General features: G+C 57.4%; 3 protein-coding genes across 5 annotated transcripts in view; 1 reads left to right on the top strand and 2 right to left on the bottom strand.

Moving 5' to 3' along the window:
- The window catches only part of NXN (nucleoredoxin), a 51,695-nt gene extending 47,458 nt beyond the window's left edge, over window positions 1-4,237 (bottom strand). The window contains exon 1 of the mRNA XM_075440420.1: window positions 3,901-4,237. Coding sequence (XP_075296535.1) covers window positions 3,901-4,218 — 318 coding nt within the window. The 5' untranslated portion in view covers window positions 4,219-4,237. The remainder of the gene's footprint in view (window positions 1-3,900) is intronic.
- Window positions 4,238-10,898: 6,661 nt separating this feature from the next.
- LOC104339646 (multidrug and toxin extrusion protein 2) lies at window positions 10,899-20,793 on the top strand. 3 transcript variants are annotated; one of them, XM_075440148.1, is made up of 17 exons: window positions 10,899-11,001; window positions 12,853-12,954; window positions 13,506-13,574; window positions 13,940-14,088; window positions 14,248-14,290; window positions 15,024-15,068; window positions 15,470-15,567; window positions 15,817-15,914; window positions 16,120-16,233; window positions 16,468-16,535; window positions 16,793-16,901; window positions 16,988-17,063; window positions 17,400-17,469; window positions 18,096-18,228; window positions 19,131-19,225; window positions 19,446-19,527; window positions 19,952-20,793. In XM_075440148.1, the coding sequence occupies exons 1-17, from the start codon at window positions 10,900-10,902 to the stop codon at window positions 20,164-20,166; spliced, it is 1,668 nt and encodes a 555-aa protein (XP_075296263.1). In that variant the 5' UTR covers window position 10,899; the 3' UTR covers window positions 20,167-20,793. The 3 variants fall into 3 exon arrangements, with proteins under 3 accessions (XP_075296263.1, XP_075296262.1, XP_075296264.1); XM_075440147.1 differs by having other exon boundaries at window positions 19,931-20,793; XM_075440149.1 differs by lacking the exon at window positions 15,024-15,068 and having other exon boundaries at window positions 19,931-20,793.
- LOC142363739 (uncharacterized) lies at window positions 11,086-12,770 on the bottom strand. Its single transcript, XM_075440270.1, has 3 exons — window positions 12,715-12,770; window positions 12,249-12,328; window positions 11,086-12,158 (listed from the first exon to the last, which is right to left on the bottom strand). The coding sequence occupies exons 1-3, from the start codon at window positions 12,768-12,770 to the stop codon at window positions 11,269-11,271; spliced, it is 1,026 nt and encodes a 341-aa protein (XP_075296385.1). The 3' UTR covers window positions 11,086-11,268.
- Window positions 20,794-21,378: the final 585 nt, after the last annotated feature.

Here is a 21,378-nt window from a genome sequence, read left to right as displayed (position 1 = left end):
TAACCACAGAAACATACTCAACGTGGTTTACATTTATTTAAAACCGGAGCAGAAGTATTTCAGCTCCAGTGGAAATGGGTTTGTCTTCCCAGGAAGAATCTGGGCAACACTGGAGCAGATGCATAAACACAGCAGAAAGCAAACACAAAACAAGAGGCAAAGCACAGACCCTACACCACCGCGGATGCACCAAGTAAGCCTAATGGGAAAAGTCAAGATTAAAAAGAATGAGGAAGGCGACTGGGCCAAGTACGTAACAAGTAAAAACAAAGGCAAAGGCAAATAAACAACAGTAAAAGATAAACCGCTTCTCTCCCAGTGCACACCCGCTTGCAGCTCGTTCTCCTCCAGCACCCCGACCCTGCTTTCCCCCACTCCTACATGGACCCCTGTGAGAGGACCTACTGGATGGCAAATGTGGCCATATATATTTTTTTTTTAGCAGAAATGATCAAGACATCCCACAGCAACACAGCACAGCTGGACGGCACGCTCCTGCTCTGCTCCAAAAGCCGGAGTGCCATAAGCCCTCAAAGAGCACCCAAATTCACCCCGAGCGTAGGTGGGCTTTGCAGCAGGGATGGTCTGGAGCTCCCTGGGAGAAGTGGGTGACATCAGGGCATGTAGACAGATGGGGGCTGTTTACATTACTGAGGTTCTCAGTAGCAATCAGCAGTTAAAGCTGTTATTAAATCAACCCTTCAGAACCTGAGCAGCTGTTCATGCAAACAGATAACACCACAGTGATGTTAAATCAAAACCCCAATGAAACAAGAACACGGAGCAACATCTCTCCCCCATGTTCTGCTCAGCAATGCCAGGCATTATCAGAAGACAAATCAACTACCAACAGCTACGTACAGCTACCCAAGTCCGGGGCTGAACAGCTTAACTGAGAGATGTGCATCACAAGTTAAAGGCCTCCGATCTCACTTTGCACGTTAAGGTTTTGTTCTTGAAAAAAACAAAACAAAAAAACAAAAAACAGCTGGCTGTGGCTCAGACAGAGGCATGATGCCATCCTCCTCATTAATCAAAGGCTTTCCCCACGTCCAGATGTTTGCTGACTTCTACTGCTTTCTTTTATTACTGGTTTGGAGACAGAAATTGCTGAAGTTACTCAGATTCAACTGGTTGTTGCAAGGCGCACAGGCTGTTATGTACTTGGTAACTGAACCCTGGCATTACTGAGTTACTGAGGCATCCACCGAAGAGTGGCTGTTTTCTCTGACAGCCCATACTACTTGCACCAATAACCATGAGCGTAAGATCCTATTCTACTTTTAGGACTGTGGGAATTTTCCTGCAAGCCCAGAAACGAGCTTGGTTTTTAACAGCGATCAGCGTTTCAGCATTTCATGCCCGTGGTTTGGAAGAAGCAAAAATGTTGAAAGAACACAGAGTACACCAGAGAAAGACAACGCACACACTGATAAACGTTTCAGTAGGAAAGCAGGACCTTACCAGCCGTATCAGTCAATAACTGTGAGCAATAAAAGAGATGCTACAGCATGGGATAGGAAGCCATCTCTCCCCAAAGCTTTCGCGACCTCAGCAGATAAAGTCACCGACCCACACTGGGAAGCGTGGGCTGGAAGGAACCTCTGGAGGTCCTCGAGTCCTGTCCTCCCCAGCACGAGATCCCGTCAGCCACAGCTTCACCCACCCGAGCCCTGAACCCCCCAAGGACAGGGGCTCCACAGGCTGCGGGGCTAAGGCTGAGCTCAGGGATCGGGCTCAGCTCCCTGCCCGATGCTCCCACTTCTCTCTCTCTCTCTCCATTATCTCCACTCTGTATTCTCAGATCCCTTTCTTCCCATAAATCTATATAATTCTCCAGGGGTTGTCTCACATCGGGTTTAGGAATAGCCTTTAGTGCAAAGGAACCATAACTCAAAACACTGCCTGCATTTTTCTAATGCTTTTGTTTTTAAACAAATTAAGCCTGCGAGGTACTGAACATATGCTAGACATCCCCAGCTCTTGCTGGCATGTTTCTGAAAAATAGAAAGTTTGTGCTTTTCTGGAGAGTCAGGTCATTAACCTAACTATTTAAAAATCAGCCTATTATACAAGGAAACTTCTAACTGCCTGAACCACGGGTTATAAATCTCCTGGTTAGAAACCAGATATCCTGACATAATTGCCCTTATAACTTACAAATAGGTTCTCTGTTATCCATAGATTAAGCTTCCTCCAAAGCCACATCACATCTGCTTAGTTTCGCAAATATACAGCACGAGCTTCAATTACTTTACACGCCGCACAAAAATAATCCTGAATTTAACTCAGGGCTTCTTGGAATAAGAGTTTAAGACCCCATAATCTTTTTATTTAATGTTTTCTTGCAATCTAATAGATGAAGTATTGGCCAACATGTAAAATTAATGCCACCTTCCACCTCTGCGACTTCCCAACCATTTAACTACGTTGCAGCAGAATTATTAAAGCAAATACGGCAAGCAAAAGTCCCACCACCCAAATAATCTGAAACATTCTGTAGGGAAATGGCCAGCTACTAATTGGAACCACAATCTTTTCACATCCCTGTAGGAAGAGGGTTTGGTTTTAAAGAAACCGGAATTAAACTCTTATTTCTTTAAAGGACGAAGCTTCTGTTGCAGCTCCCCTTGTTAATTAAACTGATCTCAGACCCCGACCTGTGACCACTCATGCAAGCTCCCAGTTAGAGATGGACTTCAAAGGGGCAAACTGGGGGCCCTCAGCAGCATCCCCCACGTGCATGGCATTAAACACATGAGAGCTTTTGCAGAACTGGAGGCTTAGTGACAAAAACTTGCAGCAAACGAGGCAAAAAGCTGAATCCGGGTTTCAAACAAGGGACACCTTTTCTCAGCACAGCAGACATCACATGGCGCAGACAACAACCAGCTTTTCCTTAAATGACTCCTAATGAACCGTGTGAAGTGTCGGCAGACGAGGGTTCAGAGACCGGTTCGGAAGAAGTCGTCCCTCTCCGCCCAGCACAGCCCCGCAGAGCCCCAGCGCGGGGGATGCCCGAGGGGGCTCAGCCACCCCCGGCCCCTCTGAACCGGAGAGCGGAGCCAGCACCTGCCCGCTGCCTTCAGCAGCCGCAACCACGGCCCGAACGACGTTTAGAAACAGCACTGTGGGGCACCATCTTTTCAATTCTTAACAGCTCCCAGAGATCAGCGCTGTGAAGAGGCTTTGGGGTTTGGTTCCGTGTTTTTTGTTTTTAAGCTACCAAGGTTGCGAGCTCGTTGGGATGGGGCAGTCCAGCCTTCGCCTCGCCGCCCCTCGCAGCCTTCCTGGCCGGGGTCTCACAGAGCGCCTTGTGCCCGCTGTCTGCCTCTCGCGTCCACCTCGTCGGGCGAAGGGGCTGCAGCGTGGGACAACCCTCACCCCACGGCCTCACCCGGCCCCTTGGCCAGCAGCTCCCACCCGAGCCGGGCTCCAACTCGCCCCTCAGCCCCCAAACGCCCCGCCGCTGCGCCCAAACCCACGCCAGGGCCCACGGGGGACCGGCCCACGGCCGCGCCGAGGCCTGCTGCCCTCGGGCTGAGCGGCGGCCGCGGTGCCCGGTCTCGGCTCGGCCTTCCCCGCTCCGCTGAGGGACCCGTCGAGCCCAGCGACCCCAGGCCGGGGTTGTTCCCCCCAGCCCCCGTGTCGGGGGACGGAGCCTGCGGGCGGGGAACCGGCGGCACCGGCGGAGCCGGGCGAGGCGGCGTCGCCCCGCGGGAAGGCAGCCGACCCCCCCCCCCCCCCCACCTCAGGCTCCCCCCGGGAACTTTCTGGAAGGCGCCCACCCCGCGCCACGCGCCCGCCGCCACGCGGGACCCGCCCGGCCGAGCCCCGCCGCCCCCAGACAAAGCCCGGGGCGCGTCCCCGTCCCCCCCCCCGCCCCGCCGCGGTCCTCACCTTGCGGTGCTTGTCGGCGAAGGGCAGCGCCAGCCAGGGCATGGCCCGCACCGCCTCCTGCCACTGCTGCTGCTCCTGCTCGGCCGACACGAACACGATCTCCAGGCGCTGCCCGCCGCCCGCCGCCGCCTCCCCCCTGAAGCGCCCGTAGAAGGCGGCCAGGCTGGCGCCGAGCTGGGCGCAGGAACCGCCGAGGCTGCAGCCGAAGTAGAGCCCCACCAGCGAGACCCCGCGGGAGGCCAGCGACGACACGGCCACCTCCTCCCCGTCCGCGGCCACCAGCACCTCGCCCAGCACCTCCGACAGGGCGCCCGCCATCCCGCCCCGCTCCCCTCTCCTCAGCCGCAGCCCGCGCCGCCCGAGCCCAGCCCAGACCCACCCCCGCTAGGGGGCGCTGCCGCGCCGCGCAGCCCCTCGCCCCGCCCCCGCCCCCGGGCAGCACCGCCCCTCGCCCCGCCCTCTCCCCGGGCAGCACCGCCCCTCGCCCCGGCCCCGCCCCCGGGCAGCACCGCCCCGCGTCCCGCACTGCCCCTCCCCGCCGGCTCCCCACGCGCGGCGCGGGGCAGCCGCGGGGGGCTGCGGGGGGGACGCTCCGCCAGGCCCCAGCCCGGGCAGGGATGGGGAGCGGGGAGCCTCGGCCCTCGGTCCCGCTCGCTGCGGGGCACCCACCCGCCCTGCCTGGCCCGCAGGCGGGCAGCTCGCGGCCGGCCCGCGGCGTGGGCGAGGACCCGCAGGGCGGCAGCCCCTCCTGTGTTCGCACGCTCTGGTGTAAACACGCGTTCACCCTGGTCAGTGGCGGGTGGAAAGGCCGGAGAGCAGATCGGCCACTTCGGGCCGTCTGTGTGTCTGCATGTCCGTGTGCCCGTGTGTCTGTGTGTCCACGTGCCCGTGTGTCCACATGTCCATGTGTCCGTGTGTCTGTGTGCCCATGTGCCTATGTGTCCACATGTCTGCATGTCCATGTGTCCGTGTGTCCACATGTCTGTGTGTCCACATGTCCACGTGTCCATGTGTCCATGTGTCCGTGTGTCCATGCCACAGAGCCTGACCCGCATGCCCTCACCCGCAAACACCTCTGCGTGCAAACGTGCACCCGCCGCGCTCACGTGCCAGGAGAGCGAAACAAACGTGGCAGCGCGTGCGAGCCCGGAGGGCGGGTTTGCGGGGCTGAGGTGCGAGGCTTCCGGTCTGGAGCCGCCGCACGCGCTGCCGACAGACACAGCTGCGGGAAGACCTGGGGAGCAAAGTGCGTGCCTGGCCTGGACGCCCTCCCCGCTGCACTTGCTGAAAGAGCCCCAAACCAGCACTCTTAAATCTTGCTAGCTATTGTAAAATACACCTTTATTTTTCACCACACTTCCTTATTTGGCTTCTCATTTGGCTGCTTATTGTTGCTGCATTCAACTGTATTTAAAATCGTGGTGTGGCATCCAGAGCCATTAGGGGAAGCTTTATAAATACAATTAATTTATCATCATTATTATTGCAGCTTTACGATCTCTCTTTTCTTTTGCCAAGACCTGCTCCCTAGAGGTGGTTCAAAGCAAGGGGAGTTTTGTCTTGTGTTTATTTGTCCTGCCTTATCTGCCTTAATTAAGTATTTGGGCTCTTCAGGGCAAGGGAAGCTGTTTTTGAACTCTGCAGCCCTGAACTCGACCAACCCATGTGGCAATATAAATATTCTGTTGTAAAAAGGATATTTATGACTGTGGTTAGTACATCTGGCCCCACTTCTAGTGAACAAAGACGCTCAGAAATAAAGTAAAAAGCATTCCTCTCTTTTAAAGAACAAGCAAATAAAACGAGGAAACGGCTGTGCTTAGCGAACAGCATCGCACCGCGAGCTGTGGCTGACCTGAGGAGAAACCACGCGAGGGCTTGCAGCGGTCTCGCTGCGGGTGGGTGTCTGCCCACGCGCAGGCTCCGCAGCAGAGCCGCGGATTCAGGGTGCCCATCTGAGAAGCAGCTTGAGACACTGGAGCCAGAGAGGCAGAACGACATCACGGGGCTTTTAATAAGCGGTTTCTTGTCTGTGCAGAGCTAGCGCCAATCTGCATTTCCTGAACTCCTACTCATTTTTTCTAACTACTCCTGTTCATTTTTTCTGACTACAGTGTTTTACACCGCACCCCCTCTGCCTAGTCTATATTGTATTTTTTACTATTTAGCAAATATTCTGCCAAATTATTTTGCATATATTTGCCAAATATTTGCACTTGCCTGGATTTGCTTTCTGCACCGCGCGCGGCCATCCCAGGGGTCGGGGCTGCAGGCGGAGGGGCAGCGGCACCCCCGAGCCCCTCACCTGTGCCTGCTGCCGGTGCCCACAGCACCAGGCCAGCGAGCGAGCCCCCAGCCCAACAGGTTGGGGGCAGAAATGGGAAATTGAGTTGAGTTCACGCTTGCTACTTCAATTGGGGAAGCTCATCAGCTTCGCGGCTTCTGCCCACAGCCGAGGAGACCGAGCTGTGGGGATCTACACTCATCAGCTGGAGCGAAAAAGAAGAGAAGAAAGGTACGCTCAGGGTGGTTTTCAGACAGCGGCAGCTGAGTTATCCTAAAGCCACCGCGTGAAAGGAGCCATCAGAGAAAATTCCCATCCACCCACAGCAGATAGCCCCCCTTGGTGAATCCCAAGCCCGGGGAAGGCAGCTTTCCAGGCGGCGAAGGAGCGCTGCCGGGACGCGGGCAGGCAGCAGCACACAGCGGCAGACGCACGGCAATGCAGAGGCACCGAGCCCGTCAGACACTGGATTTCTCGTTGCTGGTTTTTTTTAAACAGGCAACTGCCTTTTGGACTAATTCCATCCACTGTAAGCATCGGTGTCCAGCTTCTCTGTAACCCTTCTTACAGAGTTCTGTCTGCACTAGCAAGCTGGGACAAAAAATGGTGTGAACAGTCCTGTTTATGTGATGATCCGTGCCAGAAAATAGTGATTATGGGCAGTAAGAACACCCAGGATGATTGGAGACCGCTAAGGGCTGTCCACTCCCGAGTTCAACCTTTCTGGCAGCTGTGTAACTGCAGGTCCTGCAACAGCTTCACTGCAGCAGCTGCATCACCAGCCAGCACCATTTAAAACATTATTAGGCATTATAGTTTTGGACATTATTGAACATTAATTGTACCTTGGAGGCGCAGGCAGCGGTGGAACACCAATTCTCCTGGGTCCGAGGAAGCCTCATCAATCTGCAGGATGGACTTGAGAACACTTACATGAGGATAAACCAAAAAACCATCCCTGTGTACCCAGTAGAGAGCCTACCCTGCAGTAAGGGTCACTAGAGCCTAAATCATTAGTGTGTTTTGCTAATGCACTTACTACTCTAGAAGACGGTAACTTTTTTTGCAGTCAGACCATCACGCAAGAGGAGCTACCTGAAGACATTCTGATTCGTTCTCCCTGTTGACAAGCCCCAAGTCCGTGCGCTGTACCCACGATGGCTTTGATCATCTGATCCTGTACTGCGGCGCTTACATAGAAACTAATCTGATTGCAAAAGGCTCTTTAGTTTTCAATTTAGCTGTATGATGAGCTCCACGTTTCACAGAGGGGAGTGGATTTTCCGCGGTATCTGGCCATCAACCAGCAGCAAGGTCTCTTCAGAGAAGGGGACACCTGAGCGTTTGACATAGATCTGTTGTGTTCTGACGTTTTTCTTATTTGGTACCTCTTAATCGCAATGGTTCCAGATACGGTACATTTGTGGGGTTTATTTTAGTAATGGGATGTTGTCTGCACTTCAGAATATGGACATTCATATCTAGAGAAAGCCCTTGGTAGTCACCCTGCTGGAAATCGGCAGAAAAAAAGGCCTAATTCTGCTCTACAGCTGACGCAAGCCACTGCAATCCTTCTCCCCTCAGCTGCCTGCTTCTGGATCCACATCAGCATCGCTGAGAACTGCCCGGGGTCCAGCCACCGAAACCAGCTCCAGCAGGGCAGGCCGTCTGCCCGCTCCAGACGGTTTGTAGCCGGTCACACATTAACTCCTCTGCACAGGTCTGTGGGAAGGCACCCGCCTTCCGAAACGCCGCTCCAAATTCGCCAGAGGTTTAAAACAACCGAGTTCAACGACGTTACGCTCCGGAGGAATTTGACCCTTTGAAGTCTTCCAACTGGTGTTGCAATGCTGTTAATATGTGGATTGCTGAGGGCAGCTCGGTGCGAGGCTTGCAGTACCTTTGACCCTCCCCATCTGTCTGGGGCTGCGGCAGATAAGCCCGGCCGAACCTCGCCGGGCAGCTGGCGAGGTCCCTGCCACAGAACCGTGCCAGTGTCCCATGCCAGCGCAGGGCTCAGCCTGCGAGTTTGCACCCCCCGTGTCCCCCTCGGCAGCTCACCGGCTGAGCTGTCAGTGGGGAGGCTGAAGCAGAGCCAGGTCTGTGCTGGTCATGGGGAGACCTTGGGGTACCCCCGCTCATCAGACCCGGTCCTGGGGTGCCCGTTCTGCTTCCCGTCAAGACTGGGAATCCACATGTCACCACGGAAACAGAAAACAGCTCTTCTGAAAGCAAGCACCTTTGATTTCAAACAGCAGCAGCAAACCACAGGCAGAGGGTTCCAATCACAGCCCACCTACGTGTGTTGGGCTCTCTAGGGGACAGTCCTGTGCCTGGCTCCTGGGGCTGGGAGGTAACATTTTTCCCCCAAGCCTTTTCAAAGTTCCCCCTACTCTTTTCAGAGCCCTTTTCCCCAGATTTCTTCCTGATTCTCTCCCTCCTTGGTGCCAGCCCAGGGTGTTGATCTCAGCAGGGTCACAAGTAAACTTCAAAGGGACTTGCACTGCTTGTTGAGGACCATGAAGGCACCACCTGCGCCATCTCATTTCCCCTCCCGCCTCCACACCAGATAACGGCATGGCAGGAACCCTCCGGCCACCTCACAGCCAGGCTGGCGACAGCCATCGCATCACCAGCCAGGACGCACATCGCTTGCTGCTGACTGCTTCTGTTTCTTCACAGTCACCACCAAAGTGCTGTCCCGCAGGCAGCACGGGCTCCAGCACGTGCCCGCGGCTCTGCCCGCCACAGGGGAGGGATGGATCACGGAGAGCAGGGGTAGCCCCAGCCACGCCATCCGGAGCAAACACCAGCCACACTTGCTGCCTTTTACCTCGCACAAGGCTGGAGTAACACCTTCTCTTCCACTTCTTCCATCCATTTTCCACCCTCGGAAGGTGTGGTGGAGCTTAGCACGCTGGCTGTCTTAACACCAGCACGAAAATCTCCATTTAGCCCTTTTCGGTGGTGCTGAGCAGTGCTACCTGCAGCTGAGTGCGCTGGACGGTGAGAGCACTGAGCACCCAGGGCAGGAAAGGCCTCGAGTCTGCAGAACATGAATGTAAGAGTCTGAGTTGGAGTGTTTCTGCCTGAAAATGTTGGCCCCGCATCTTTTCATTCTGCAAGTGCGTTTGCTCCTCTCCTTTCCCCTGTCAGAGAGGAGCCAAGTGCTCACCTGAGCCCGGCCTGTGCCCACCGCGAAGAACATCAGGGGGGTCCTGGTGATGTTGAACACCACCGAAGGAAGAAGAAACTGTTCCAAAGCTAAAATATGCTCCCAAACTTGACATGGAACTTCATGCTGTTTTCTCACCGTTTGTGACAAGGTTTTGGTGATCTGTGAACAAAATCCTCCGGCTACACCGCAACACGCAGAAACGTGAAGAAGCAACTTCAGGTGAGTTTCGCAAGTTGCTCTTTCCCCCTTGACTGCCACCAAAACCAGGAGGAACTCAAGACCAAGCCACAGCAGCAGCATGAGGCACGCTTTTGTCCTGAGACACCCTGATTTCATCGTGGCACATAAAATCAGTGGCTGTGACTCACCTCTGCTACTACACAGATAGTCATGGTCACATTATACCTGGAGGAGCAAGGGGGTAAGTGAAACATTAAGGAGACTTTGCATTTCTGGATGGTGACATCACAGCTGTAAGTCACCGAGGCAGCCTTTAAACAGCTGTAAAACCAAGCCCCGCTTGCCACTGCAATTTTCCTTGCATTAGAAATAGATTTGGTTACAGCTTCTTGGTTACAAGCACCTGCACTTTGGTAGAATTTCACAACCCAAGCTCCCACTCAGCCCAAAGCTCCTTCTTGCCATGCGCTGGGTGAACACGGCCATGGGTCCCCCAGCCCAGATACAGGGTCTGGCAGCCCCCCCCGCCCCAACCCGCTGCACCTTGCCAGCGGCACCGCAGTGCGGAGAGGCAGCTGGGCTCCAGCCTGCTGGGTGGGAATCCCCGGGCGGGAGGGCGATCCCCAGGCCACCAAGCTCATGAGGGGTGGGTGCGTGGATGGAGGAGAGGGGGAGGCTGCCCAGAACCAGCTGCCCCCAACGTCATCTTAATGCTGATGGCAGAGGGGGCATCGCTTTGGTCCTGGAGGATGTGCTGAGATGCCCCTGCCTCTCACAGGCCCCTGTGTTGGGGGACCCAGCCCACAGCCAGCACATGGGGTCCCAAGCCATCGCCCCACAAGGAGGTCCCCAGTCCGCAGCCACCACCTGGGGTGGGAGTCTCTGGAGCTCTGGTGAACCCCTGGTCCCCAGTCAACATGTGTGTGGGATCTCAGGGGTCCCCATCCTGTGGCCAATGAGTAAGGGGGCTCTAGATGTTGGTTAACAAGTAGGAGGGTCCCCTGGTCCCCACACAGCAGAGCCCCAAGACCCTCTCCAGCATATGCAGGGGAGCCCCCAGCCCATGGCCCCCACATCGAGGTGTCCCCAACCCCCCAAACACCCATGGGGGGCTCTGGCCGACACGTGGGGGGGGGGGGGAGTCCCCAACTCCTGCCTCCCCACTCGGGGGGTCCCCCACCCACGGCCGGAGCACGGAGCTTGGGGACCCCACCTCGACCGGTGGAGGGTGCACACAGGGGACCCTGCCCCCCCCCCCATCGCACCGCCCACCGCCGCCAGCCCCGCAGCCCCGGGGGCGGGGAGGCGGCCCGGGCCGTGCCCATAAGGCGGGCGGGCGGGCGGCGGCCGCCGGGCCATGGCGGCGGTGGTGGCCCGGTGCCTGCGGGGAGCCCGGAGCCTCCTGCCCGCGGGCGCCCGGCGGGAGAGCTGCGAGCTGGCCCGGCTGGCGGGGCCCGTGGTGAGACCGGGGGGGGAACGGGGGACGCACGGGGGACGCACGGGGGATGGGGCCGGGGTCAGCCCGGGGCGGGGGAGGTGGAACGGCCGCGGCGCGGGGGCCGGGGATCGCGGCGGGGCTCGGAGGAACCCTCCGCTGCTTCGCCTCCCTCCAGCCTCCCGGCACGGCTCCGCAGCCCGGGGCTTCCCCCCCGCCCCCGGCCCGGGTGGGGGCCAGCCCGCTCGCTCCCTCCCGCTGCGGGCACAGCGGGGACCACCCCGCCACCCTTCACCCGTTAATCGTCACCCAAGCGCTGATCTCCGCCTCAGTCCCCGCACCCTGCTCCTCTGCCGCAGGGACCCCCGCTGCTGTCCGCCTCGGTCCCCGCACCCTGCTGCGCCCTGGCAGCACGGCTCTGAGAGAGGAGCAGTGGATTGGGGGGGCTGGGGGGGGGAGAATCTGCAGCCCCGGCATTGCCACGTACCCCTCGGTGACCAGCAAGTCGCTCTGCTTGGTGCCCGCTCCTCGGCCAGCCCTTCCAGCAGGCTCTGGGTGCAGAGGGACCCGACGGCTTGCTGTCCCGCAGTCCTCCCCGGGCTGCGGTTGGTCTGGAAGGAGACGTGTCCTTGGGTCGTCCGGCGCAGCACTGGGAGCGTTCTTCAGAGGCTTCTGCAAAGGGGAGCGAGCACCACAGCCCTGGTCTGTAAAACCAAGCCATCTTCTGCTCTCTCCGGTCAATAAGTACCAACTGATGAACTTCTCAGAGATGTCCTCCCTGACACCAAAGCACCGAGCTGTTGCCATCAGGCAGCAGAGGAAGTGTAGACGGGTTTCAGTTTCTGCAGCTGAATGCATCAGCCCTAGCTCAGTCCCCTCAACCGTCCCACCGGAGGCACAGCCCGCTGCTCTGCGTGCACCGATAACCTCAAAACCAAACCTACAGCTGTCGGCAGTTAATGCTTGTTTCATGTCGAGCCCTGCGCTGGAACAGTCACGGAGGTACGGACCCCTCCTGCGAGGATTACTCACAGCAGCAGGTCGAGCATGCCCGGGCCTGGCAGGAGGACTGCATCTGCAGGCAGCGGTGGGAGGTCTGGAGAGGAGAAGGTTTTGTTCTGATCTTCCTCTGACTCCACAGAAGCTGGTTCTCCAGCAGCATGGGACTCTTGGCTTGTCAACTGCTGAGTGGAAAGGAGCGTGAACAGACCATGGGCATGGTCCCCAGCCATGCCCACCCCTCAGCGGGTATAAATGTCTCTAACTCCTACCATCTGGTTCTGGCCGTGCCACTACTCCATGCCTTGGATGCCTGTAGAGGGGGCATCCTCTTGCCAAGGGAAAATGAGGTCTGGAGTGCGATCTCTGCTACAGCGTCGCTGAGCCTTGCTGTAGCCCCTGGCGAGGAACAAGCAGGTTGGACTTGGCGTCTCCCCAGGAGGAGAGGACATTGCAGTTTGCGAGGAGAGCTTTCCCCAGATGCACAGACATGCAGAAAAGCATTGGGATTTTTTATTTTCCTTCTCTATGCATCTTTCATCCTGGAAAAGAGGATTTCTAGCGAAGCCGTTAAGCCACACGTAAAGAAGATCATCTGCCAGGCTGGCTGTGTAACACCAAAATCCCACAGGGCAGGCAGAGGCCTGCTTTGAAAGACAAAGCCAGGAGCCTGCGCGAGTCCTGGAGCTGGCTGCTCTGCCCCAGCAGTGCTGGTGAGCAGGGACGGGTTCCCAGGACAGCAGAGCCCTGGCCTCGAGGCAAGGTGCTGCGGTGACACCAGGAACCCTGTTCATGGCTGGACTCTTGGGGGAAGGGTGGTGTTCCTCATGTCCTAGTCGGTCCTCATCTCACCATCTCCTCCTCCTCCCATCCTAGTTTGTCGCCCAGATGCTGGGGTTCCTGATCAGCGTGGTGAGCTCCATCTTCTGTGGCCACCTGGGGAAAGCTGAGCTGGATGCTGTGACGCTGGCCGTGTCTGTACGTATTACTCTGATTCCTCTCTGATTTAAAACATACAAATTAAATGTCTCCAAAAAAAAGGAGAAAAAACAACAACAAAGCCCTGTAGGAGTGTATCTGTGAGGACCCTGTGGTAAGCACAGCCCGATGCAATGCCAACATCGCATCCACCAAATCGTTCGTTCTTTTGCCCTGAGCACAGGCAGGAGATGGGCACCGAGCAGCCGGTGACCGTGCCAGTGCAAGGCCAGCACCTGGCCAGGGAGCTGGAGCCTGTCACCAGCTCTCTGGACCCCACAGACCTAGGCGTGTGCGTGTGGCTAGGAGCAGCGCTGTTTGGGCTCCTTTAGATGTTCACCCTTTGCTAGAGGATCCTTTTCCACACCAGAGGAGGGAAGAGGCTATTTAGGTAACAAGAATGTGTTATTCTGAGAACTAGAGAAGGGCTGGAAACTTCCCAAAACCTCGTAGCAGAACTGTCTCCCCACCCAGCTGGGAGGAACACAGTGCTTTGGGCCAGGTCCCCTGTCTCCCTCCCTTGCAACCCAAGTCCTTTCTCTCTCCTCCAGGTTATCAACGTGACGGGCATCTCCATCGGTTCTGGTTTAGCCTCAGCATGCGACACGCTGATGTCCCAGGTCTGTAGCAGCTCCCCCTTTGTTGTGCCTGGTGGGGTTTGGCTGGTGCTATCTCACCTCCTGTGCAGCGTGATCCAGGCACAGAGGGAGGGAGGATGGCAACTTCCAGCCAATGCGGGGCTACACATGCACCGGCTGGAGCCTGCTCCCTCCCTGCAGCTCCCCAGGGAGCCCTGGGTCATGCCTGGGCAGCAAAGGGATGTGTGGTCCACCCGAGAGCCAGTTCCACCCAACCAGCCTGGCACTAGCCACTGCAGGGCCTGGAAAATGCATTTAATCGTCCCCTTGCTGCCCTGGGTCCTGAGCATCTGCCCAGGCCCTTTCATTTCCTGCAACACTCACCTTGGTCCTCTCCCCCGACTCAGACATATGGCAGCAAGAACCTCAAGCAGGTGGGCACCATCCTGCAGCGGGGGATCCTCATCCTGCTGCTCTGCTGCTTCCCTTGCTGGGCGCTCTTCGTCAACACCGAGCGGATCCTCCTGCTCATCCGACAGGACCCCGAGGTCTCCAGGTCAGGGGGGAGATCGAGCCCTTCTGGACCAGGCATTTGGCTGTGGGTGGGCTGCCGTGTGGTGTTGAAATCAAGGCTCCGTAGAGCTTGAGTGCAACGCTGCTTGGCTTGGCTCTTGCTTTCCTGTATCATTAACTGGGGAAACAACTCTCTCTCCAGGTTAACCCAGCTCTACGTGATGATCTTCATTCCAGCGCTTCCTGTAAGTTGCTGCTAAAGCTGTTAGAAGCTCTGCATCCCTCTAACATGTGGGGAAAGGAGGGAGGGTCTTTGCTCTGTGGATCACAGGGCAGCGTGGTTCAGGGTTTTACAACGTGCCCCGTGATCTTAACCCTTCACAGATGTGTGTTGGGCAGCAGCTGCTGGCCCAGCAAACATGCACTCTTCTGTCTTGCCGTGCGAAGGCTTTTACTGCAGGCCACGACTCGGCAGAATGAGTAGTTGGCCATGGACATTGGAACCAGGGGCTCCAGGGCTCGCTCTTGGCCCTGAGATAAAGGCTGCGGCTCGCTCTTAGCACACAGTCGTAGCTGCTGGGCTCTTGGCTGGTTACACCGTCTCTCTGGAGAGACTCCTTGAAGACAAGGAGCAGTACCCCTGGGCAATAAGGGTCTGTAGGTTAGTGCCTTCTTCCAAGGTTTCCAAGCTCTCTTGTGCTGATGAGGAAGCAGGGGAGACTTCCCACCTGGAGACTGGTCTCTCTGCTCCGTGGGAATGAGAGGTGCCTTGTGTTGCTCTTGGCTTGGGGAGCAGCCAGTGCTGGCAGATGCCTCGCTTCAACCAGACCGTGGGAGCAGGGTCCTGGGCAGTGTGCCTGGCCGGGGCACCCCAAGGCGGCGGTGGGAGGACCTGAGGGAAGGACCCGTCTGTGAGTGGTAGCTGGGTGTAGGACCGTGGTGTGACGGTGCTGATGAAATGAATCCCAACTTTTGCAGGCGGCGTTTCTGTACCAGCTGCAGACAAGATATTTACTAAGCCAGGTATTGCATAACTAACCAGGTGCTGGGCTGTAGATCAAAGGTGTTCCGAGGCACATGGATGAAGCTGAGGATCTAAGTTCATCCTGTCCTGGGGAGAGCTGGGCTGAGGAACATGTGATGCACAGCCCTCAGCTGGACTTGCAGGGCAGGAGCAGCTTGGGGGAACCACCCTTAGCTTGCTCCATTTCCCCGTTGCTACCTCCCAACTCTGCACTGAGTTGATTGCACCAGTTCCTGAGCCCTGCATGCTGCCTTCTGCATGTCTAATGGCTTTACCTGAAACAGGAGCTGCCTTCTGGGCTTTCTCCTTGGACATTGATGAAGGTCTTCCTTGTGTTCGCTGGATGGGGGCTTGGGGAGTGCTGGGGAAGCAAACTCCAAAGTCTCTCCTTGGCTTCCAGGCGATCATTTTGCCTCAGGTGTTGACGGGGATTGCAGCCAACATCCTCAATGTGGCCATGAACGCCTTCTTCCTATATGCGCTGAAGCTGGGCATGGTGTAAGTGTGAGCAGAGGCGGTGACAGCCTCTCCTCGGGTGCAGGGGTTTGCCCAGGGCTGTGGGATGTGTCTCGAGTGCCCAGTTCTGCTGTCCTCTGCCCCCAGCGAACCAAACTGAAAAGATAAGGCTGGAGCGATCTGACCCATATCTGCATCAAGGCTTCTGTGGGGGCCACCAGGTCTCTCCTGCAGTAGCTGCAGAGGTGGTGGAGGAGGATGTAATTCGTAATCTGCCTGTCTCTCTCCCAGGGGCTCTGCCTGGGCTAACACCGTTTCTCAGTACACTCAGGCCATTCTGCTCTTCCTTTATGTGTGGTGGAAGAAGATCCACGTGGAGACCTGGGGAGGTACTGTTCATAGCTGAATCCTTCAAAATACCAGCATTTAGCCCTGGGGATTTGGCACTGTCACCAGCACCCACGGTGTAGGTCTCACAAAGGGATTACCATCCCCTCACCGCGGGTAGATGCTGCAGCAATGACCCTAAGGCCCTTATTGTAGCCCCCCAAGTGCATTCTTGTTGATAACCTTTGCTTCCCCTCCTCGCTGCAGGTTGGACCAGGGACTGCCTCCTGGACTGGGGCTCCTTCATCCGGCTGGCAGTGCCCGGCATGCTCATGATGTGCATTGAATGGTGGACCTTTGAGATCGGGAGCTTCTTGGCAGGTGAGTCCAGATCCTTTTCTCCTCTGGTTCAGGTCATCTTCCAGCCATGCCTGCTCTGGTGGTTGCCTCTTGAGTGCGTCCCCAGAGCACCTCCTGCCAGCAGCCGCCTCGCCTGCAGGATTGGTTCTGCAGGATGCTGCCTGTGTTACATGGGGACCCTCTAGTCACTGCCTTCTTGTCACAAAGGAGGAGTTTAATTCTGAGCTAATGAAGGAGGTGATGAATCTTTTGCAGGGCTGCTCAGTGTGGTGGAGCTGGGCGCGCAGTCCGTCATCTACGAGCTCTCCTCTGCAGCATACATGGTAAGGGCTGGGTGCATTACACCAACATCAGCCTGGGAGGATCTCCAAAACGATGGCCCTGCAGATCAAGGCTGGGGAGGGAAGCATGGGGTGGGAAGCAGGAGTCGGTACCAGGCAGGCGATGGCTCTCAGGGGTGTGCTGCAGGTGGAAAATCCCTTTACTGCAGCAATGCCAGTTTGCCCCAGATTCCCTACTGGGGAAAAGAAAATTGTTGTGGACTCTGCCACTCACCTCCTCCTTGTCTCCTGCTACTCAGGTGCCTCTGGGCTTCAGCGTGGCTGCGAGCGTCAGAGTGGGCAATGCCTTGGGATCGGGGGACGTGGTGCAAGCCAAGACCTCCTGCATTACTGCCCTGCTGTGCGCAGGTCAGCCCGGGCCCTGCAGAGGGGAATAAAGGAGCAAGACGTGCTGCTCTTGAGGCAAGCAATTTCACTATTTCTTTTTCTTTCAGGAGTTTTTGCTGTGGTGGTTGCGACGTTATTGGGAACCCTGAAGGACGTGGTGGGATACATCTTCACCAATGACAAGTGGGTTAACAGCTTGCTTTTGAGTATTAGTACCTTCTTGGAGGGTGTGATTTATGTCCCAGGAGCTGCTCAGAACCTGCTGACAGAGTTTGTGAACCTCCATCTGGCAACCACATTCCTCACAGGTTCCTCCCCACTTCCCAGTGTCACTGGGCAGCATGGATGCTGCTGACCCTGGGACTGTGCCGTGGTGGTACCCAAGCTGCACGCATCTGCTCGAGTCTCGTGGGCTGGGATCAGGCTTTGCAGCTGGCCAAGGGAGAGGTGTCAGAACCAGAGCCCCTTGGGACCAGGCTGCGCTGCTCTCCCTGACCAGTACGTACATCTTCCCAACAGGGAGATCGTTATCTTGGTGTCCAAAGTGATGATCATCTTTGCTCCGTTCCACTTGTTCGATGCAGCAGCAGTGAGTATTCCAGCATGTGGAGCGATCCCTCCCTGCAGGCTGGGGTGCAGTGGGGAGTGCAAAGCTGCCTCCAGCTCTTTCTTGATCTGTTAAATCGATGCAGAGAAGCAAACAGATAAACGGTAAAGGCAGCTGCTTGCATTGCCTGTAGCACCTCTGTGTCCCCTGTGCTTGTAGGCACCCATTGGCACTGCTGCAGAGCAACCCAGGTCTTTCTCCCCTTTTTCCCCCCCGGCAAGGCTTCAGCTTGTCAGAGCAGTGAAGGCTGGACCTTCAGAGATGCTGGCTACTCACAGCATAGCAGCGGTGCTCGTACAACCTGTTAGATAATAATTTCAGCCTGTTTCCTCCTGTTGTGTCCCTGGGAGAGGGACCATGGCAGTGCAGAAAGCACTGTGGGGTCTGCTGGCACCCCTCTGGGTGTCTGCAAATGGCTCTGCAGCCGTGGGGTCCGCAGCTGGAACGAGAGGAGCCCTGCACTGCTCTGATGTGGCTTTGGTCCCTCTTGGCTCTGCGGGACGGTGCTGTGGGTTCCCCGGGCCGGGACGTAGCCCGGAGCTCCCGGGGTGATACCTTCCACAGCACCCGCCGTCCCGGGAACTGATCCCTCTGCCCGCTCTCCGTAGGCGACCTGTGGCGGTGTGCTGCGGGGCACAGGGAAGCAGAAGATGGGTGCTATCGCCAACGCCATCGGCTATTACGCCATCGGCCTGCCCATCGGCATCTCGCTGATGTTCGTGGCTAAGATGGGAGTGTTAGGTACGTGCGTCCTCCGCTTGGCTTTGTGCGAGCTGCCGGCGCGGCTGCTGCTGGGTCAAACCCTGGGCCCAGCCCTGGGACTTGTGCTCAGGTCCTCCTTCAGCTCGGTGGGGCTGGGTTGCTCGCTGAAGTGTTGATCCGAGGCAGGCTCTGAGTAGCCTCTGTCAAAGGTGGGGGGCTGAGATGTCCCAGGAAGTCCAGGCTTGCTCCCAGCATAGGACCCCCCCCGGGAGCTGTCTCAGAATCACAGAATCACAGAATAGTAAGGGTTGGAAGGGACCTCTGTGGGTCATCTAGTCCAACCCTCCTGCCGAAGCAGGGTCACCTACAGCAGGCTGCACAGGATCTTGTCCAGGCGGGTCTTGAATATCTCCAGAGAAGGAGACTCCACAACCTCCCTGGGCAGCCTGTTCCAGTGCTCCGTCACCCTCAGAGGGAAGAAGTTCCTCCTCATGTTCAGATGGAACTTCCTGTGCCTCAGTTTGTGCCCATTGCCCCTTGTCCTGTCACTGGGCACCACTGAAAAGAGCTTGGCCCCATCCTCCTGACACCCACCCTTCAGATATTTGTAGGCATTTATAAGGTCCCCTCGCAGCCTTCTCTTCTTCAGGCTGAACAAGCCCAGTTCCCTCAACCTCTCCTCGTAGTGGAGATGCTCCAGTCCCCTCACCATCCTTGTAGCCCTCCGCTGGACTCTCTCCAGTAGCTCTTCATCCTTCTTGAACTGGGGAGCCCAGAACTGGCTCTCCTCTCGCTGCCCATCAGGGCAGCTCTCCCATCGAGGCTGGGTTAGACGTGGGGCAATAACCTGACCCCACCGAAGAAGTCCTTGGGTGTTTTGGCAGTGGCTGGCAAAAGCAGGCGTTCCTCAAGCCCCCCCCTGAAATAACTCTGTGCTGCAGGTTTGTGGGTGGGGATGATCATTTGCATCTCTCTGCAAGCCCTTTCCTTCTCGGCTTTTGTTGTGCGCATGGATTGGAAGAAAGCTGCAGAAGAGGTGAGCCGGGTGCTTCTCTCCAGTAACTCTTAGATGGTGTCTGGTGAGTTCCTGTCCCAGTAAAATGCCACAGCCCAGGGATCTGTCCCTCTCCTGTAGTGTGGGAGCAATCTGGTGCTGAGCACGCTTGCTTTGGGAGGGCGGCGGGAGGAGGCTGAGGTTTCTTGGCTGGGCAGGACACCCTTGCTCTGAGAAGAACAACTCTGCTGTGTGTTTTCAGGCTCAAGTCCGAGCCGGGCTGAAGAAACAACTGGAAGATGTGAACTCCAATGGCACGGCTGCTAACACAACATCTGCTGTGGGTATGTAACCCGGCCTCACGGCAGGGAGGGACCCCGAATTCTCCACCCAGCCCTTCCTTTCCTTCACGGCCATGGCAGCCCTGTCTGTCCTGCAGGCCCAGGTGGCTGGAGAGAGCAGAGTGTCCAGTGCTGGTCCCAGGCCAGTGGCACTTCTCCTGTACTTAGCGATGGGGTAGAAGAGACCTTGTTCCCCCTGTCACCACCCTGGCTGCTCCAGGGAAGAGCCTGCACTGCCAGACAGTGTCTGCCTTACCTGGGAGTATCTGCCACTCTGCTGCGGCATGTCCCTGAGCCTTGGGAAGGGACCCCCCAGGTCTGGCACCAGGGCTTGTGCACCATCAGGCTGGCATCCCCTGACTTTGCAGCTCAGCTTCGCTGCAGCACTCGCCTCTCCATCACACAGATTACATCTCCGTTGACACAGACACCGTGGTCACCGTGGTCCTGCCCGAGAGCTTTGTGGGAGGTGAGAGGCAACCTGGCCAGCAGCTCATCACGCCAGAGGAGCCTGCTGACGTCCCTGCTCCTCCCGCTGTGGTCTGGAGGGCCCTGATCATCCGCCGCGTGCTGGCTGCTGCCGCCGCCATCGCTGTCCTGCTGGTGGGCATACTGGTCCGACTCCTGACCGGCAACGGCTAGAACCAGTGACACTGGGGAGCTGTGCACAGAGCAGGAGGACACGTGGTGACGTCCCAGAAGGATGGTGCAGGGGAAGGAATTCCCCCTCGGTTTCTTGTAAAGCGTCACGTTGCTCAGTTTCTTGTTAACTCACAATGTTTTATCCCACACACAGAGTTCTTAAAGGGGGTGAGGATGTGGCACCTGGGAAGAAAGTGCTCGAGAGCTGGTCCCTCTCCTGCACTGCACCGGGATGTCACTCGGGATAGGCGGGAGCGAGTGCGTCCTGTGGCTGGCCCGGGGATGGAGATGGGGACCTAGTGCTGCTGCCCTGCTCCCTGGGGCATTTGGCCATCATTTGCTGGTGGCAGAAGCTCTTGCTGCCCACAGCACATTTCCTCCATGCCAGCATCTTGGTGTGGCAGAGCTCCCTCGCTACTGCTGCGGCCGCGCAGAGCAAGGCTGGTGTTAGGGGAAGGCAGCTGACTCTTCTGGCTGCGGCCGGGGCGTTGGGCGCTGGCTGCTGGCCCCGCTCTCCCTGCTGTGCGGCAGGCACAGCGCCCAGAGCAACTCTTCATTGCACTTTTGTAAGGTGGGATTTTTTGATACAATAAAGTTTTCTGAGTAAATGTTGGGCTGTTAATGTGGTGTGAGCATGACCCCGGTCGTTGGCACGGCTCGGCTGTTAGAGGGGAGGCGTGCGCCCGCTTTGTGCAGCGGGGTGGGCTTGCACAGGGCACGGCCGCAGCCTCCTCGCCCTGCACTCTGGGGCTGGTGCAGCGGCAGCCAGGGGCTCGTTGTAGCTGGGCTCATAGAGCACACAAGTGGGTTTGTGCACCTTGATTGCTCCCACGCTGTTGCTGAGTCCTACAGAGCCAGCGAGGAGCTGCCCTATGTCTTAATGCAGGCGCCCCAGCACAGCCTGCCCACCCCTGCCCTTGGGACCGGCCCCAGGCTCTTACCTGCAGCTGCGTGACAGCAGCGAGACCACAGCCTCTGCTCAGCTCTCAGCGGTGAACACCACGTGTAGCTGCCACCCCGCAACTCCCCTGGCCCATGACACTGTGAATGAAAAGACATGACATAAAGGAACTTGAAGCAGCCATCGACCCTGACTGCAGCAGCCTCTGCCCAGATGTGGGGAGGATGTGACAGATGTACCCTCCTGGGAGCCCAGCTGGTTTTGGGACAGGAGCCTGGGGAGAGGAGGAAGCCTGCCTTGCTCTGCCCCAT

Source organism: Opisthocomus hoazin, chromosome 20 (genome assembly GCF_030867145.1).
Source record: "Opisthocomus hoazin isolate bOpiHoa1 chromosome 20, bOpiHoa1.hap1, whole genome shotgun sequence".
Taxonomy (NCBI): domain Eukaryota; kingdom Metazoa; phylum Chordata; class Aves; order Opisthocomiformes; family Opisthocomidae; genus Opisthocomus; species Opisthocomus hoazin.
Note: the sequence above shows the minus strand (reverse complement) of the source record. Positions and strands in the feature narration are given on the sequence as shown.

Bases quoted from the DNA above. Each gene is read 5' to 3' on its own strand.
- LOC104339646 (XM_075440147.1), top strand. From the start codon at position 10,900: ATGGCGGCGGTGGTGGCCCGGTGCCTGCGGGGAGCCCGGAGCCTCCTG. The intron at 17,470-18,095 runs GTGAGTATTCCA...CGCTCTCCGTAG, and splicing joins ACTTGTTCGATGCAGCAGCA to GCGACCTGTGGCGGTGTGCT. The intron at 19,528-19,930 runs GTATGTAACCCG...TCCATCACACAG, and splicing joins TAACACAACATCTGCTGTGG to ATTACATCTCCGTTGACACA.
- LOC142363739 (XM_075440270.1), bottom strand. From the start codon at position 12,770: ATGAACAGGGTTCCTGGTGTCACCGCAGCACCTTGCCTCGAGGCCAGG. The intron at 12,329-12,714 runs GTCCTGGGAACC...ATCGCACTCCAG, and splicing joins CTCGAGGCCAGGGCTCTGCT to ACCTCATTTTCCCTTGGCAA. The intron at 12,159-12,248 runs GTAGGAGTTAGA...TCCACTCAGCAG, and splicing joins GGCACGGCCAGAACCAGATG to TTGACAAGCCAAGAGTCCCA.